The sequence below is a fragment of the Calidris pugnax genome, unplaced genomic scaffold (assembly GCF_001431845.1).
Source record: "Calidris pugnax isolate Ruff unplaced genomic scaffold, ASM143184v1 scaffold109, whole genome shotgun sequence".
Classification (NCBI taxonomy): Eukaryota; Metazoa; Chordata; class Aves; order Charadriiformes; family Scolopacidae; genus Calidris; species Calidris pugnax.
Genome location: NW_015090844.1, coordinates 2,255,044 through 2,274,489, shown reverse-complemented (window position 1 = coordinate 2,274,489; position 19,446 = coordinate 2,255,044). Strand labels below are relative to the sequence as shown.

At 38.3% G+C, this 19,446-nt stretch overlaps 1 protein-coding gene across 3 annotated transcripts in view; it reads left to right on the top strand.

Moving 5' to 3' along the window:
* Positions 1 to 19,446, top strand: part of TLE1 (transducin like enhancer of split 1) — an 82,324-nt gene that overhangs the window by 552 nt on the left and 62,326 nt on the right. For 2 of the 3 annotated variants that reach the window (XM_014942651.1, XM_014942650.1), the window contains exons 2-3: positions 1,659 to 1,722; positions 1,816 to 1,860. In XM_014942651.1, the coding sequence (XP_014798137.1) occupies positions 1,702 to 1,722; positions 1,816 to 1,860 (66 nt within the window). In that variant the 5' untranslated portion in view covers positions 1,659 to 1,701. Of the gene's footprint in view, positions 1 to 1,658; positions 1,723 to 1,815; positions 1,861 to 19,446 lie in introns of those variants that run through there. The other variant, XM_014942652.1, reaches the window with a different exon arrangement.

Below are 19,446 nucleotides of genomic sequence, written 5' to 3'. Positions count from 1 at the left end.
CTCCGGCGGGTCCCCGTCCCTGGCGGGGAGGTGATGGGAGTGGGTGTGTGTGTGTGTGTGTGTCCGGTAGACGGGGCGATCGGGGCGATCGGGAGGAGGCAGCCCTGCCCTCCTGCCCACGGGCGACCCGGGCACCCGCGAAAAGATTGTTGTGTCCAAACTGGAGCGGTTCGGCGCTTGAATGCGTTTGGAGGGGAAAAAAAAAAAGTGTGTGTGTGTGTGTCCGGTAGACGGGGCGATCGGGGCGATCGGGAGGAGGCAGCCCTGCCCTCCTGCCCACGGGCGACCCGGGCACCCGCGAAAAGATTGTTGTGTCCAAACTGGAGCGGTTCGGCGCTTGAATGCGTTTGGAGGGGAAAAAAAAAAAAAATAAAAATTGTTAGGGATCCTTCTGTGGGAGACTTTTTAGAGTATATCGAGAGAAGACCAGCGCTAATTCTGTGGCCCAGAGCATTAAGGAAGCTAATTCTCGTGTTTGCTCATTTGTGTGTGGTGTTAATTCAAAGATTAATACGACGCTAACGTGTGGTGCTTGAAGAGCCAAGAAGGACTGTTAAAGCACACAAGTACTGCAGTACTAACACAACTAACACAAAGGTGTCGTGAACCTCCTGAAGCTGTGGCATGCGTTTCTGATTGTTGTGCTGTCCTTCAGGCGTTCTTACTGCGCTTGCTACTGAGGTCCCTGCGGAGATTTAGGGTATGAGCTCTTGCATACACAGGGCATTATGGGGCATTTATTCTTAATTTTGTGCTCGTGTGTACCTGCAAGACCTGGGTAGGAATAAAACCTTTACGGGTTTCCCAGTTTTAAAACTGTTTGGTTTTAATTAGATTTCTTCTTTCTTAACTATGATACTGCAGTCTTATCTAAAGCCATTAACTTGTCTAAGCTATTTATTTAGAAATGCAATGTAAACTGTAAACATTCGATATCACAGCTGTAAGTGAAAAAAGATGGCTTACACACTAACTGTTCCCTAGGATGCTTCCTGGTGTCATAAAAAAAAAAATATCAAATTATCAGTGTGCCAGAGAACAAAGGGAATGTCGAGGCATTTGCCCTCTGTGAAAGTAGTTAGAATTATGCCCTTGTTAGTGATGAGGTATGCAAGTACTGAATGTAACTGCTTTTCATTTATGAAAACAAAAATAGAGAACTCCCTAGTAAATGATAATAGAAAGTACTAATTTTCATGCTGTGGGCAAGATAACTTAAGGTTAAGGATTATAGATTACAACTATAGATTACAACTCAAGTTGTAATTGTAAATGTGAGTGTTACTGTTCAGTAATTTACTAAATGCCCCATACAAAGAAATACCTCTATTTTACTTCTGAGAAGTAGTAAATTTAGAGAAATTCAAATGCTGTTACAGCTTGAAAGTTGTAGTATTTCATAGCAGCTCTTTGTTAAAGCATGAAGACGAGATATGTTTGGGTCCTGGAAACAGTTTGGGTCTCATACAGTTCCCATGAAATACCTTTTCAATTTCCTGTTCAGCCTTTGTATTTAAAGTATGAATTAAGTCTTTCTGTGTTTGTGTGTTGGTTTATGAGGTTTTTTAATTAGCTACTTCTGTTAATATACAAATAAAGTGGGTAAATGTCAAAACGAATAACATAACAATTATATTAAAGTGTGATCTATTTTGTAGCCTTAAATTGGAATGTGAGAAACTGGCAAGTGAAAAGACAGAAATGCAGAGGCACTATGTGATGGTAAGTGTACTAGGTTTTTCTTTATTTCAGTAAATACCTCCAAATGCAATGTAAGCCAGCATAAGAAAATAATGTGTGCTCCTTTATTTGCAGTATTATGAAATGTCGTATGGATTAAACATTGAAATGCACAAACAGGTAAGGTATTTTGTTTTCTAAACCACAAAATCTGCAGTCTCTCTAATGCATTGAAATGTAGCTGTTCTGTTTATGTTTGGATGACTGTATCATGTGTCCGAATCAATAGGCTGATTTGTAGCTGTGACTAGTAAACCTTTGCCTACCTGCTGTCAAATGAGGTATAGATTATGTTGAGTGACAAGGCTTTCTTGGTGTTGGTCCTGAAGGACATTAGCAAAAGTAGGAAAGGTCTTGTGTCTGTGGTTTCAAAGATATAATTCAGTGCTTTCTGTGGTTTTCTTTTGTTGGTGGTAGAGCCTTTGATATGTAGAACTGGTCTTATGCGTCCGTAGCATATGTAGCAGTGGTTGCTCAAATCCTTGCCATTTAAAGGTATGAAAAGATTAGTGACTTGGAAAGCTCTAGTTATGACTATGAGTTTGCAAGTTCCCATAAAATTCACACTTATGGCTACTATAATGGTGAATCAAGAGTATTGAACTGGAACAAGACACTAAGGACCTCGTAAGAGAAGAAAAGCTAAATGATTGCTCAGCCCAGAGGACCCTCAATTGAGTAGTCATTGTCTGCCAAATAAAGCATTAATGGCAGGGTGTAAGTATTCTGTAGATATGCTGACATTCACTTTTTCATCAAGATGCTGGTACAATAAAGTCTTTCAGAAATCGATGGCCTCTTAAAAAAAATTATCATTAGATGAAGTTGCACAGTTGGACACATTTCAAAGTGCAACAATACAATTCTTTTGTGATGTGTATGTGCTATTTCATCTAAAACTCTTGTTTCATTAAATTAAAGAGCATGGCTGACCGGCTGGGGCACAGCGAAGAAATTGATTAGTTCAGGCTTTGGATCTTCAGTATATTCAAAGACTTTCATTAAGCAAGTGAACTGCAGAGTTTAATTTTGCTTTTGTAACTCTGAACTCTTTGATTTTTGTTTTATTTTCTCCGAAAAATATAATATTAGATAAGGTGGTATTGTAATTCTGTGATAACTTTCTGTCTGCAAGACTAAGTAGGTATCCTCTTGGTTTTTAGAGGTACATTTGTTCGAATCCAAAATGATGGTAAAATAAGAAATATTGTTACAACTTTTTTTTTTTAAGTAATGCACTGACTAGATAGACAAAACAACTAGACTAGTGTTTGGCTTGGGTCTGTACTGTAGCTGTGTTCCTGTCTTGTGTTTTAGAAGAATGTCAGTTTTTCTGAGGTGACTTTTCCAGGCTTTGTGCTTTGGACATTTCTTTCTTTCTGCGATTAATTTTTTTTCCTCTCCTAAATGACTTTTTGGCACGCTGTAACCTGTGAGGAAGTCAACATCTCTAATAGGAGCCTCATTTGGTGTGAAATGAGTGTTGTTTTCAGAACATCTTGAAAAGAACATGTGACTTCAGTAAATGTACTAGGAATTAACTTCAGATAAAATCAATTAAACCCGCAAGATTAAAGAGTGTCAGAACTGAGGTTTCCACTTTGACCTTAACATCTGTGTATTGCAAGGGTTTAATGTTCTGTATGTATGGCAACTATAATTACATACTCAGTAGGCAGTGATACTTTGGAAGCTTTTAAGATTTATGACAGAACATTATATATATGTTGGTTCTAGCTGGGGAGAGTCTTAATCTGTGTATGCCGTTAAGCTTTTAGGGCATAAATACATCTCACCGAATATCAGTCTCAGATACTACGCTTTTACACGTTAAGCAATTCTAATTTCTGATAAAAGTAGTACCTTCTTGTTAAAGATTCTCGTTTTAGATGCCTGTGATGAGGATGCCAAATGGTGTTACAGTTCAGTATGTAGGTGGTCTTAGGTGGTTTTTTTTTGTTTCCTGTAATCTACCAATGACATCTTTCTGAATTTTCACTGCTAACGGTAAGTTCTGAGGAGGCTTTTGGCAGATAGTAATCATAATTCTTATTAAAACTGGTGATGTCTAGCCCCAAGGGTGTAGCCAGGCTCAAATTGATGCTTTTTGCTGGCTGATCACCAGCGTGGCCTAAGTGCTCATTATGTTGTAGAGAGGGCCTTTGGAGCTCTCATTACATTTGACAGGAATTCTCTCTAGGGGGAAACTGGGCATTAGCTAGACTCCTGACAGGCTGAAATTATTCCTGCTTTATGGCTTATAACCAAATGCTAGCAAGGCATCATCAGGGGACACGAAAAATTGTCATTTCTGACAACATCTTTGTTACTGAAAAATGCAGTGATGGGGAAACTTTCCGCTGAACAAGCTTTAATGTTTTTAAGGCCTGCCTCCTGTGTGGATGCTGCACTTGCTCTGTGTGAAGCCCTTCAGAGTGCTTGGGCTGCTGATTGAAAAACAAAAAATTACACTGCAGCAGCGTTTCTTTATGCAGCGTTGTGCATACCTCACTGTTAAGGTAGTCACTTTGATGAAAGGAAATAGTTGCAGGTTGCCTGTGTGTGTGAAAGGGTTGATTTCTTGTATCGATGCAGTTGCATCAGCAGTTTCCTCTTCATTTGATTTGCTAATCTATTACAATTTGACTAAAACAAAGTTAGTCAGGACTTGAATGTTGCTGTCAACAGATTTAATTGCGCTGAACTTTCCATATGCAAACAGAGCTTTTCACTTGAGTATGTTGCACTTGAGTCCCGAAATGGCCATTGTAAGGCTTCCTTCACAACTTTAGCTTTGGCATTTTGCAGTGTTTAATTGCATAACTGTGTGCTTAAATCCAGGTCCTGCTGCTGCATTTTAACCTGCTGGCTGAAGAGTGGTCAGGAATTAATTTTTTCGGTGTATTTTTGGCTAGTTTGTGGGGTTTTTTGTGGATTTTTTTTTTGGGGTGTGTGTGTGTCTTGTTTCTATGTGGGGTTTATTATTATTTTTTAAAAATAATTTCAAAGGTTAATTCTTAAGGGGATGTTGTGTGTGGATTCTCATACTGCTTTCAGAGATAATTATTTTTAAGATGAATAGTTACTGAGTGAGGATTGCATACATGAAACAGAAGCACCTGAGGATTTGTTTAGGATAGATGCACTTGATTCAGATATCATTATTATATACATTAAGAAGACAGAACAAATAAGGATGTTTTGGGTGGTCTTAAGTTTCTCTTCTGTGTTTATACTGTCCAAGTCAGATTTTTCCCACTGTGACATCCGTTGCTGGCAAAGCAGATGTGTCAACTCTTAGTGCCAAGATATAGAGTTGGATGGGTGTTAAAAATCATGCTGTACTTAAAGGGTTGCTGCCTTTGGCTATTAGGGCAGTGCCTCTTTATTTTCACCAGCTCTGTCTGTCATCTTCTGTCAAAAGTCAGAAGATAAGGCTTCCTGTGCGTTTAATGCCTAGATTGTTTAGGTGCAAGATTAGCTCTTGTTCAGTGGCAGGCAGCCAAAGGAAGAAAAATTCATCACTGCTGAAGCAACTGACAGACTATATAAACTACTACAGCATGTGGGTTTCTGCTATCCCAATGGTGACAGCTAGGTTTCCTTCTCTTTGGGTGGGTTATTGTGATCTCTGTGACCTGCCTGGAGGCAGACCTGTTATACAGTACCTTCTCTCCTGTATAAAAGTATGCAAACTCTCAAACTGCGTTATGTTAACCAATTGTACAGCAGTTAAATGTCTGGTTTAGCCTGGAATGTATTGCAGAATCATTTCTATGTTCTATGGCAAAGGACAGAATCTTTTACTGATATCTCATTAGAACGTCAGTCTTCAGGAGTGGGTTAAATAGAAGAGAATTAAGGAGCTTAGTTAGCTCTCTACAGCTCCCAAGTAGGATGGCTGTGCTATTGAAAGGGATTTAAAGATAATTTTTTTCTTTTTTTCCTACTTGTATTTTAATTATTGGAATGAAAAACTTCTTGAATCTTTAAGGTTTTGGTGGCGTGCAATGAGTGTTTCAGGAGCATTTTACAGTTGGCACTGCCACGTAAGACATGCAAAACCTCTCTTTATTTAAAAGAGAAAACGGTAAGGTTGATTTGGATGTAATATTTTTCACTTAAAAAAACTGTACTTACTTAATAAATATTGGGTTTCTAAATAGGTACAGTTGTACCACCAGTGCAGCCATTTCAATCACAAGTAGGGTTGCCAGTTTGAACAGGGAGGAAAGACTAAGGTAATGACCTCAACTTCCTTGACTTTTGAACCACATTTGAGTTTGAGACCAGCGTTATTGTTATCTGACAGATTTGGGGCACTGTGTAAATTATATCTTCATGAAGCTTTTAGATAACCATATTGTCAGATAGCATCTATTATGTCAACTCCATATATAACTTAATCCGAAAGTATGTCACAGTGTAAACATTGTACATATGTTAAATACTGCCTGATCATCTTGCATTTTAGACTCTCTACCAGATTTCAGGTTCCTTGCAGAACCATGGAGGGAGAGAGGGAAATTGTTCCTACCAGCTACATTGTTAAGCTTCCCTTGCATTGCTGGAACTTAGATTGCCAAATGTCTGTTGATGTACTTCATGGATTGGCTGAAGTGAACAAGAAAAACTTCCAGGTATTTTTTGGGGTAGGGAGAAGAGTAAGAGGGAATATGCCTTGTGAACGTACAGAACTACTTCTGTCACAACAGATTCCAGGGAAAAAGCTTAACACTTTTTTTGAATTGCCTTTCCTCCCACCCTACTACAGGACTTAGGTCTTTGTTGCAAAGCAGTAATATTGCATTGTGTCTCCTGTGCAAAATGGAAGATAGGATCTTCTAGGTTTGATAGTAGGTCACCATTGGCATACAGTAAAAGCCTTTAAATACAATTTGAGGTTAACTGGTGCTTATCAGAAGACAGCACGGTACTGTTATTTTAAAATGATAACAGCTTTGAGTAGAACTAATGAGGTTATCTTTCCACTTGAAATAAGATTTAGGGATATCTAATGGCAATTATGCCAAATACTACTATTTTAAACTTGTGCGTAACCCTTCTCAATTGGACTCTGGATGTAGGTATTTGAGCAATAGTAGTTGCTCACATAGTTCCTTTCAGAAAGAGAAAACCAACTGATGGAGAATTCCCGATTTTTCAGCATGTATTTGTCAGAACAGCTAGTTTAACAGATCAGTCCTTATGACTGCTGGTAAGCCATGGCTTTACTTTTTTAGGGTACTTGCAAGTTGGTCCCCTCTTCAACTTGAAATTCCAACCTGTGCTTTTGCAAGTATCAAATTTCCATTGTGACAACCCTGGGCAACACTTTCTAGTGTTTGACCCACCCTCATTATGAAGAATTGTTTCCTTCACTAACTGGACTTTGCTTCTCTGCGCTGGTGACTGTTGTCTGCCTTTTGTTCTTCTAATGTGCACTAATGAGAAGAGTCTGGTTTACTATTCTGCATAAGCACCTCTTTGTTAGCAGTCAGATCTCTTTTCCCACTAATCCTTCTTTTCTTGAAACAAAACAAATCTAGCTTCTTCCTGGTACATTCTGTGCTCTGATTCCTTGGTCATCTGACTGGTGTCACTCAGTGACTTGCTTCAGTTTGGCAACATCTTCCTTCTCGCTAAACAAGGGGAACAATTTACTTTAATTAACCAGCTGGATGCAGTCAAACTATTGCATCTTAGCATGAGGTGTGGCCTTCATCAACACAAGGGTGTGGGGCTAATGCATATTTAACTTGTCCCTCCAGACTCTGCAAAACTACTTTCTAGTGGGTTTCTACCCTGGCTATGCTGTCATGGGAAGGAGGTTGTCCTCAGGCGCAGGGCAGAAAACAACTTTTGTTTGCTTTGAACCTGGTTTCCACTATCTTATTTGATGGGCCCTCATTCTCAGAACAGACAAGGGGTTGATGCCTAGCTGCTTCTTCAATGCACTCAAAATTTTGAATCTCTGTGTTGACTCCTTTTCAGATTGGGCAGCCCCAGTCTACACAGTTGTGTAGCTTTCTTTGACCATCTTCCTTGCTTTTCCCTCAACCTTTTAAATTTTTAACTTAGCATATTGAAATGAGATGCAGTTCTCAGGGTGCTGGTGAACCAGAAATTTTCTTATAACAAAAAAAAAATAATCAAGAAAACAGAATTTTTTCCTTTACTAAAGGTCCTTGTATTGGATTTCTCTTTTGGCTGCCACAAAATGCTGAACTGCTGGAATCACCTTTCCCGTTTGAGTTCTTGCTCATGAATAATGATTGTAAGCTCAGGAGCCATCACTTTATGTTGAAGCTAGAGATGGCTACTCCCAGTGTGTGTAAATTTTTGTTTATATACAGTTCTTTTCATTGCCCACTTAGACCTGTAAGGTCTCTTTGCAGTTCTTCAGCCATTGCTTTTACTTTGAATGAAATCTCTTACAGAGTGAGCTTTCTTACTCACTGCTTGCTGTCTTTTCCAGGCTGCACTGCTGAACATATTCATAAAACAGATTGCAGTAAAGGGCCCCTGTGAAACTCCACTAGTGACCTGTTTATGGCGTACTGCTGGAGATGATTGAAGAGTAGATTAAAGCTTGCTGAAATTGACTTTATTCTTAACTGAACTCTAGTTTAAATCTGACTAGGTTTAAAAATCAATTATTTTCTAAGCTTGTCTCTCTTAAAAGAAGGCCTAGTGATGCACTTTTTTTAGTACTTAAGAAACCAGCCTACCCTGTTGCTGTGTTAAGATGCATATAAACAAATGGAAGCAATGCTGAATTCCCTCGCTTAAACACAGTAGGCTTAAGTAAAATTGGAATAGAAAGGGTTTTATCGCATTATTTTGTAGGGTGGTAGTATTATAAGTTTGTAAGTGTTGAGGATTTGTTAGCAAGCCAAGTTGTTATAAAATGTACTTTCTAGAATGGGGAAAGCAGTTCAGGAAATTAATCAGTGTACTAGGTTTCACTGAACTTTTTATAGTGATAATAGTATTCTGCAGCTGATGATAAATTGCACAGTGTGAAAGACTAATATCTAATTGGGGATTGGCTGAGTTGCTCTCACCTTTATGTTCTTCAGACATGTGAACAAATTACCACAGATAATTAAATTACAAATTAAAGTTCTTTGAGAGGTGTTGGGTAGGCTTTGTGTCAGGGCTCCTTATCTGGAAATATCTTGTACTTCCCAAGTAATCTGAAGAACTAACTAGTCTTTTTGGCTATGAGATAACAAAACAGAAAACTGAGGTTAATTTGTGTTTTGGTGTAAGGTTGTTTGGGATTTTTTTGTTTGTTTGTTTACCCCCCTCCCCCAGCAGCATGGGTGTCCTTTTTCTCTGTTCAGTCTTGTTTTTTTATTCCTTTTGAAGCTTTTTGATGTTTGTGTAAACAGTCGGTCAAAGCAACTTACTTGTAAGGTGACCAGTCAGTGTATTGACAAGAGCAGACACAATAGAAAACTGCATTAGGAGGCAAGCCCTTGGGATTTGCAGTAAATATATTACAGAACACAAGTGAATTGCCGATACTGCTTGTTTAGCAGTTTGCAAGGGCAATGGCAATATGGATTTTTGAATTAGAAAGGAAGGACTGTTCTTTCTCTGTGCTGGAACATCTAGTTGATAGCTGAGGATAAAATTGATTTAGAGAACAAAATGCTGCTGCCTTTATTTGTGCCATTTTAAAGGTTTCTATGGATTAGCAATGAAAAACAAAAAGATAGCTTTCAGTTTTTGAGAAGGAGAGCAAGAATGGCTATGCTTGTTCAGCTGCATCTGGATTAGGTATTAAGTTTATGAGGAAATCTGCTTTTGTTAGGTTGAGAAAAGGAAAGGACATCTGAAACGGTGGGTTTTATGATCTGTGGAAATCTGTCTATTTATGAAATTATTTTAAAGTGTTCTAAAACCACTGAATTGCTGTGGTCTCTGCTTCATAGTATGATGAGCTCAACTTTTTTAAATGTAGAAGTTTGAATTGAATCACTGGGATGAAAGCCCCATAATTTCTTGGGGAATAAAACAAAACCAATAGCGGTGTTGCCACAACAGTTTCCATTTACAACAGTCTTTTGTTTGGTTAAAAAAAAAAAAAGCTGAAACATTTATTGCTGTTCTTCATGTGTGAGTTTGGGTGTAGGGTCATTCTGATTTTCTATTTTTGTAACTGGTTATAAGGTTTCCAGCTGTTATTTTGCAGACAGCTAGCTGTCTGCGGCCTCAAATTATGGATGTAAATTTCCAGTTAAGCAAACACAAAATCTTTAATTAACAAGACCTATGGGAAGCTCTTAGGTTGCTTCTTTAAACTGAAGTATGAGCAGTAGAATCACAGCACTAGAAAGTGCCTCCCTGTGTCCTGGCAGGATTGGCTATACCGATGTCATTCCTGATAGGTTGCTTGTCCTATCTGTTCGCAAAGACTTAACAGTTGTGGTGACTCACAAGCTCTCTAGGTAGCAGAGTGCCTTTATGTCCTTGCTGTTGAAGTGCTTCTTCAGTTATGTCTTCAATCTTTTCTGTTGCGGCTTCAGCTCTTTACTACGCATTTTCTTCGCCGGGGATAGGGATAGCAGATCATTCACCTTCCTTCCAGCACTGTTTTGCATACCTATACAGCCTAATATTCATTGTCTGAATGTTGTTGCCTGGCTGAAGTACAGTGCCCGACATGAGTGCAGTACTCCAGGGGAGGAAAGGCTGTGCTGAGTAGCACAGGAGGTTTACTTAGCGTACGGCTGGTTTACAGTGATGGTAGCCTTTTTTTCAGTAGCATGCTATTGACTTACGATCTGCTGTGACCGAGAGATTCCTTCCTGGCCCATTATTTCCTTTTCCTTTATGTTCCTGTCTAGGCGTGCTATGGTCCTTTATCCCTGTTTATCCCCGTCCTTCCTTTTCCTTTGTAGTCCATTTTCTATTCACTGCAAAGTGAATTCTGAAGCTATTCTCTGGCATATTCTGTCTTTCTCAGCTTGAAGTGCTCTGCAAATTAAGGATTAGGGCAAATGAAGAGATCTTCATGCTTGTTAGTGGGAAATACTGAAAAATACTGGGCCTATCATGCATGCAGACCTTCTTAATTTGCAGTAGAGAAGGATGTATTCATATGTGGTTTAATCATCAAACAGTTTTGTACTTGTTCCTGTGAAGTTTCGGCTATGCTGTTTGTGGTGCCCCTAAGAGTGCTATGAGTGTCAAATTCTGCCTTTCTTAACCATGATTACTTTACTTTTTTGAACACTGCATAACTCTGATGTTGTTTACTGCTGGCGAATACTTCTGAGTTGTGATTTATATCCCTGTTTCACCTAGATGTTTATGGATAAGAGGCTTTTTAATGCCCCTAACTTAAGGAATAGTAATTAAGCTGGAGCTTTGCTCCTTCATATGCTGTTTCCTGTCTGCTAGGCACTGTCCTTCCATAGTCCCCTGTTCACTTAACATTTGCTCTTTCTGCAAGGTGTCTGCTAGCTGCTCAGTCTTCACTAATGTGATCTTTTTATTTCATCAGGCATAGCCAATTTGAAGACATTTTACTTGGAATACTTTGATCTGTTAATTTCCTATTGAAGCTGCAGTGTTGACCTTATATAACTAGTAATTTATATTAATTATGTGATTGGTAGTGGGTTTTGTGTAGTTAAGACAGATGCAAAAAAGTACAGACTTTTTGGCCCTCTCAGTGTCCCTTGACCATATCTTTCCTTTTCAAACTGAGGGGATCAAACAATTTTTTTTTATTTTTTTTTTTTATGTTCACCAACTATTCTAACCTGTAGAGGACTAGCTCTTCTTTAGCTGTTGCTTACTACTGGCCCATGGTTACAAAAATACATGTCTGTGCTTTATGTGTTCATGCTGCCTCACCTGACCTAGTTTCCACTTCTTGTTTGTATGAAGTCAGGTAAGAATTTGGGATTTAGTCTCTCAGCACAACTCCATCCCTCCCCTTTTCCTCTGTCCCTTATTCTGTTCTCAGGTGTGTTAACTGTCATCCATGTCCTCAGTATTGTTTCATAAAGATAACGTCAGCTCTCCATAATGCCATTTTGTCTTCCCTCTCAGTAACAGGACCTATTAAGCTGATCTTACCATTTGGCATACGCTTTCCTGAAGTCTTGCTGGCTTTTTCATTCTTCCTTCCTGTCCTGATGATTGCAAACTCTGCAATGATTGTCAGTCTCAACCAATAGTTTCTATTTGGACAGTTTCATTCAGTTCTTCTCTATTAGAATGTAATCTAGACAGTATATTTATTAGGTGTTTTTTTTCTATTCTGTGAGCAACAGAATATATATACAAAAATAAAAAAATGGGGAAGAAACTTATTGACATGTTCTCAAGGTTTTGCTGAAAGATTTCCAGACCTTTTTCCCATGTAGTGAAAATCTCCATTAGTTTCACCTTCCTTCCAAATCCTGCCTGGTGGATAAATCTGCTAGTTGCTAACAAAAGAGTTGTGAATCTTCTGCACTTGTTATTTATTGGCGATTCACCTGATAGCATCTGAAGCATTGATATGAACACCTTTTTAAGGCCTTGAATTGTTTCTCAGATGTGACGGGTTTGTGAAGCTGAGTTGTGAGTATCTCAAGTGCTGTAAAATGGTGAAATTATATATAAGGAGCAAAAGTGCATGTGACTTACCAAGTAAGTTTAATTTGGTAGCTATTTTTGAAGTGCTGGTGAATGTAGTGTAGTGAATCTTCCCCCATATTTCAGGCCATTCTCTTAATGTGTCTTGCTTATTGTCAGGTGGGATGGTTATGGTTGTAATCAAGTTCAAATTCTACTGCTATTATAGTCTTGAATCTTGATAAGGACTGACTCCTGACTGGGAGTTTTGTTATTGTCTTGCATACTGTAAATGTATATGCTTAGTGTCAGAAACTTTGTGCTCTAATTTTTATAACCTCTATGACTCTAGGTACTTCTCCAGCTATGGAAGAACTCTGACTTTCCGCTACCATCCCAACAATAAAGGGGCTTAGTGTGGCAAGTGCTGTAACGATGTATGCAGAAATTTCCTGTGAATTTTGCATTTACAGCAGTGAATGCAAAATAGGCAATAGTTTTAAAACAGTGTCCTAAACTAAAGCTAAAGACAAAAGGACTCATTTCTGGTAGAGGTGTAGCAGTTACAGATATGCTGTGTTTCTATGCCTCCTGTCGTCTTCTCTTCTTTTTGTCTCCTCCTTGTTCTTGTATAGTGTAGTGTTGCTCAGTTGTCCAGAGTAAATTAAGTTCTTGATGTCCTTAAGGACAATAATGCAAAGCATGCTGGACAGTTTTGGAGATCATGCTTCTTCTAGAGCACTGTAAAAGCACATGAGAGTGCAGTCCTTTGGGAAGAGGGGAGCTCCTCCGATAGCGTACTGTTTCCCCCAAAAAACTCTACTCCCAGCTCGGTTCTACTGGTACTTTGGGCTACTCTGCTACCTGATGGATGCCTCCTGTGAGCCTATTTAACTTGCTGATGTGGTGGTCTACTAAACTGGTCCTTTCCCTCATCCTGTAGTAATGTTTTCTGTGTGACTAGTCAGTTGAGATGTTGGACAAGTCCAAATGTCTCCAGTGTGGTTTGAAGAAAATGTGCCTCTGGAAGCAAAGGTAGCAAGACCTCTTCTGGATTAGAGTCAGCGTCTCATGGAATGTAAATAAAAGTGGGAACTGTGTGTGCTGGGAAACAACTTGAAAGTAAAATAAATCTGTGTGCTGCCTTCAAGATTTAAATAATTTTGTGTGTATTGAAGCTTAGCTTAGGCATGGAAACTAAGCCGTGGAACTAAAATTTGGATAAACACACCTTTTGTAGTTGTTAGTGCTTGCGCAAGATGGGGTAAGGTTGGATTAACGGAGAAATGTGATAACTCCTGTTTAGTCAAGTTTAAGAAGAGTCTTGACATAGTGAAGATGTGTGAAAGGAGCACTTTAACATCCTGACAACAGCTTCTTTGTTGCCAGTTGGCTTGGGTTCAACAGGATTTACAGCTGCAAATGGGATGGGCTGTTGTGTATAGTGGTTCATTGAGAGCTACACAGCAGCCTCTCTCTATTATTATAGAAGGCATTGAAATTAGACATCTGAAATACATCCAGTCACTTCACTTAACAGTTGAATGAAGTCCAAACTTGTAGTAGATGTTTGGCAAGTGTAGTTGTTGACTTACGCATCATATGCAGCTTATGTTTAAATTAATGTGACCTTTCTGTAATTTAAACTGACATCTGAGGGGATTCAGATAAATGTAGTTTAGGTATTGAATTAAAAAAAAAACTGCTAATTTCACTTCGGAAACTATCTACCATTCTGCGGCTTTGTCATTTTGAGTTTTTATTCTGTTAATATTTCTGTTACTTTTTCGTCTCCCCACTCCCACTTGCAATATGGTGATGTTTTGGTTTTTTTCATAGCTAAAGATTTTTCATGCCAGTCTTCCGAGGTTTTAATATCATCGTCTTGTGGGTGGCTGATCTCGCAATTAAAATGAGTAGCACAAATGTGGGGCAGAGGGAAAGCTGTATTTGTTAATGATATGTCATATTAAACTGACAGCTTACGCCCAAAATACAGAGATTGTTCCTGTCGCTGAAATGAACGCTACCCATTGCCGCTTGTCAGATTGAATTTCAAGTATCTGTTGAGAATAAACCTTACCACCCCCTCCTATTGGTGAGAATATTAGTAATGACAGTGTTTATAATTTAAAATAGAGTTTGAAGGCCAACTTCCACAGTTTGTTGCAGGGTGGTTAATACGGCGGTAAAGGGGAGATGAATGTGGCTACTTGTGTGAGTCTATTACTCAGGAGGCCTGTAAATTTGATTGGCTGCTGCAGTTCTAGCAGAATCATTCGATTTGAGAGCAATAGAAAGATAAGATATCCAATTACCCAAATGATTTGCAGGGTTAGCCAACGTTGTCATGGAGATGCGAGTTGGAACAAATTAAATTTTAAGCAATAAAATAATCTTAAAGCACGTCTGGGAACAAGAAAATTTGGCAGTGGCACTTACCTGAATTGAATCTTAGCTTGACACGCTGTTGTTTGACATTGATATACTATGGGGGCCTAAACTTTTAAATGGCATGTTGCCTTTATTTTTTTTTTTTCCTTTTGTAGCCATTGCCAAAACAGATTGTGTAGTGGATTAGTTCTAAATAAAAGGGCATTAAATAATATATACATATCTCAGTGCTCGCATGGATTCAATAACTCATGAGCGGCAAAGCTCACAGAATGGTATCCTTAATCATTTGACGCTTTAAGTTTCAAGATTTAACATCCCCCAGCCCCCAGATTTTTAGCAACAATTTTTTGGAAGTCTTGAGTCTTTTTGTAGCAAAGCTCTAAGAAAACATGCAGAGAGCTAAGCATGGTGAAATGTTTCTTTTATGTAATTGCTCTGTGAATTGTGCGTTTTGTTGTCTTCAAATATTTATATCACAGAAAGAATTAATGCTGCATAGTTTTACTGTACTGCTTGTTTCCGTGATTCTGTTGGAAAAATGAAAATAGTAAGTGGGTACTACTTTAGCTCAAGAGTAAAATATACACACGGTTTCTTACCCATGGACTTCTGAAATGTAGCATTTAACTGTTTTCTGGCTTGCAACAGGGATTAAAAAATGGTCAAGCATGACCCATAAAGAGGGCTTTTATCCACATATCTGTTAGACAGATGGAGATGAAAATTGGTCTGAGGTCAAGCCATTTGCAGCATTCTCATAGCCTTCGATTTTCTTCTCATCCCCACCACAGATAATCTCAAATGATTCAGTAATGACCCAAAGTGCAACATTGACCTTTACTCCCTAGTGGATTACTGTGTTACATTCTGTAAATGGCAGGAAGTCCATTTTGTTCTTCCAGGAGGAGCTCACTGTTGTACTTGGCTTTCTACGTGTTGAAAGTGTAAGTGGAGGCAGAGTACTTCAGAATTACCTTGTAAAGCTTTTGCGAATGTGATTTGACAGTATATTCTTTTCTGTGCATTAAAGGCCGATTCTCCAATTCTTCTGCTTTTATAAGGAATGGATTAGGACACACTTTTTTTTTTTGGTATCATCAGAACTTTGGGTTTTCTTGCTTTACTTTTAATTATGTTGTTCCTAAACAGCATTCTTTCCAATTTAATGACAAATGTGATTCTCAAAATTGGGTTGAAATAACTAGGGTAAATAAAAATCTAATTAATGATAATACATAAGCTGCCCTTAAGAAGTGGTGATAGAGTGCTTTCAAATACTGTGATACAGGAAATATCGTATCAAAGTCTATGATACCCTGTGATACTTTGTGATATAGGAAGTGCAGTTTGCAAGAAAGAATAAAAACCCTCAGACATACAATGGACACTTTTAGCTGAGCATTGTGTTGTAAAAGTAGGCCTGAACAGCTTTGAGGAGTCTTGGTACTAATAATAGAGCAACAGTCATAATACAATTGATTGTTAAAAATAATGTGTTGTAATTTTTGCTTTAGATCACCAGGGATGCTATAGGTAAAGTCACTACTAGGAAACATATGGTAGACACGGATTGGAGCAAACACAAAATTATTACTGTTGAAACCTCTGAAGCCGAAAGGTAATTAATAATTCACCTCAGAGAAAGGTTACATTCTTCACTAAGAAAAGAGAGGTGGCTTCCGTAGGCTAGGGCTTCCAGCATTAGTGATAAAATACACATGGGTCTTAGGTGTAGTGAGAAATATAGTTAGAGTTTAGATACTTGTATTACACTTCCAGCTTTTCATTCCAGTGCAAAAATCTGTAGTTGTTTAGGAAATTGTGTTGATTTAAGTATATCGTACATGGTGCTTTGGAAAGTACAGGCTGTCAAAATGCAAAATGATCTGGAATAGACTACTGTAGAGGAAAACACTTAAATACTTCTTTTTTAAAAAAATAATGAAGAAAAAATATTACAATTGTATATACGAACTTAGTTGCTTTGTAAAATGCCTTATTTAAATTAGTATTATATTTAGTAACTAGTCTGGCCACTTTGTTCTTTGCCATTATGTTAAGAATTCACTTTAGCAAGAGACAAACTTAAGTACACACACTTGAGTTTGGCAATGGGTAGGTCAAAACATTTAAGTCCTTAATTAGATGGAGCAGAGGCCAAAAAATTACATGAGTGAAGAAATAAAAAAATCCGTCGGCTCAACTTAATTTTACAAAATGCAGCTGAATTCTTTCATGTTAATTTTTAATGATACTTCAGAAAGGAGGGTAGCACTTCAGTCAGGGGTCTGACAAGCTTGTCATTTACAAATAAATCAAAAGACAATCATTACAACAGCAAGAACCAGTCAATGATGTAGTTTTGCCGTTCTTTGATGGGCCCCACACTCAAGTCCTCTATTAAAAATGAATGTATTCAAGAGGCTCTGCATAAGAACACAAACAATTAAGGGTACTTCAGATGCTTTGCTAAGAGCTGCCACAGAGCTAGGAGGGCTTCTACAGTCTGCTTTACCAAGGAGTCAAAGAACATGGGCAATTAGTTATGTTTGTCTGTGTTCAAGCAGCTTTCTGCAAATTTGTCTTTGTTTACTTGTTCTTCTGACTGCCCTACACATCTCAAGATCAGCAGTTGGATAATAGCTGTATTGTATTGGGAGGCCTCTAGAAGTAACTGATAAGTACCTTACTTTTAGAGACTTTCAAATGCATGATCTCCAAATCTGGAATATATAGCTTACAGTAATGCCACCAATTACTGATGCCTAGTCTTGATCAACAAAGCTTTTCTAGACTACTTCAGAAATACTTTTTGTTTTCAAGCATATATAGTCAAAGATATTTCATCTTGAAAGGTGAGTATACATTGCCTTTCGAACAGCTAGATTTATATTTCAAGTAATAAAAGTTCCTCTTTCTCAGTTCTGGAAACAACTCCTGATAGAGTTGTTATTGCGCATTAAAAGTGCTTAATTGTGCATTAAAACCGAACTTTTGCAACTCACTAGAGAAAAAAAAAGTAACGTGTTATGAATAAGAATATTTTTAGTAAACATTTGAGGGCAGCAAACAGATGTATGAGATCTGGATATATAATTTTAAGTACTTTATTTAACCATGTGTGGGAAATAGTGCTAGTAAGACAAACTGCCTTTTAAATGCAAGCAGACTTTTGTTATGAAGTGTAGAATAGTCTTTTCAGTTTCCTTTCAGTGTAAATCTCGGCTAACTGGCACTTGTAGCAGCAGCAAGAAATCTCAGAGTAAACTTGTTTATGGCATGTACATTAAGTTTACCTAGCACTGGATGAATATTAAGGATACTGTTCATATATTATCATAAATGATGCCCAGCTTTGATAAAACAAACCCAGAAGGATTTATTTTATTTTTTTTTTTTTCAGTTCTGGTGTTAAGTCAGGTATGATAGTACTGAGGCAATCATTTTAATGTAAGATTGAGTGAGAAAGGGGGAAAGCTGATTATACCCCCCCTTTTTTAGAAAAGAAATAAAAAAAAAAAAAAAAATCTAGGTGACTTATGTTGCATTCTCTTGACTTACTGCTTACTGTCCTGTATGCTGTGTAGTTATAGTGGAGCTCAGATATTTGGGACCTGTGCAGGAAAACCCAATACATGGACAACTTGCATGTTTTGTAGGTTCTACTGAAAATAGATTATTATTTTTTTTAGCTACAATAAGGATACTTACCTCTGTATTGCAGAATAGGGAGACATTTTGTAGGCCATACAGGCCAAGGAACTCTTCAGTAGAAACCAAGTTAGTTTCTTCTTATTTAAGTTTTTTTTTAAAAACTTATCCCCATTTATCACTTGCTGTGATTTGTCCTGGCTTCTGTCCTGAAAAGAAAGGTACTCCCATTGGTGTAGGGCAGTTAACTTCTTGGACCCTAAACTTCTTAGCTATACCTCAGCCAATCAGACTGACACATAACAGAATTTCTTGCCACAGCTGACATACCTTGCTTTCTGGAGAGACATCCTGAGTAGGTGGAAAAATGCCCATTTAGAATGTAAATTCTCACAATTGTGTGGGTTTTTTTACTTTGTTAACAGACAGTGAAGTTGGCTGCATATTTGGCAATAGTTAAGTCTGATAACTGATAATAATGGAGCTCACAACTTTCTTGTATTGCCTTTGTTGGTAAGTGGGTGCTAGAGGCCACACTCAGGATGATGGATATTTTATGGTCATGACCCAAACAAGATGGAAACAGACCGCTGTGGTACTGCACGTAATGGCAGCTGTTTCTGTTGAGCATAGAAATCTCTTCCCCATGTTGCAGGAGGATTAAGGCTTGCTGAAGGCAACTGCCACTTCACGTTTAAGGGGAACCTTTTTGTCCTAGGAAGAAACTATCCCAGAACTGCTTCAGAGACTCTAGTCACTTGCAAAACTCAGCATGGATGTGCCAAATGCCAGGCTTTGGTCAGGTGGCATAGTTCTGCTTAGGTCAGAGAGACACAGTGTTTTACAAGTTTCAGTGCTATCAGCTATTTTCCCGGTATCTGTCAGAGGTGAGGAAAGAGGTGTTAAAGCTTGCCAGCTGTATTTAGATCCCAAATCACCTGTCTGCTGGGTGTGGCTTTTGTATCCTAATTACTGCTTGACTGATGCATAAGGATCAGACTGATGAGAAGGCTTGGGGAAGGGCTTGGCAGATGAGTTAGTCAGATGAAAACATTGCTTCTTTGAAAGAATTTGTCT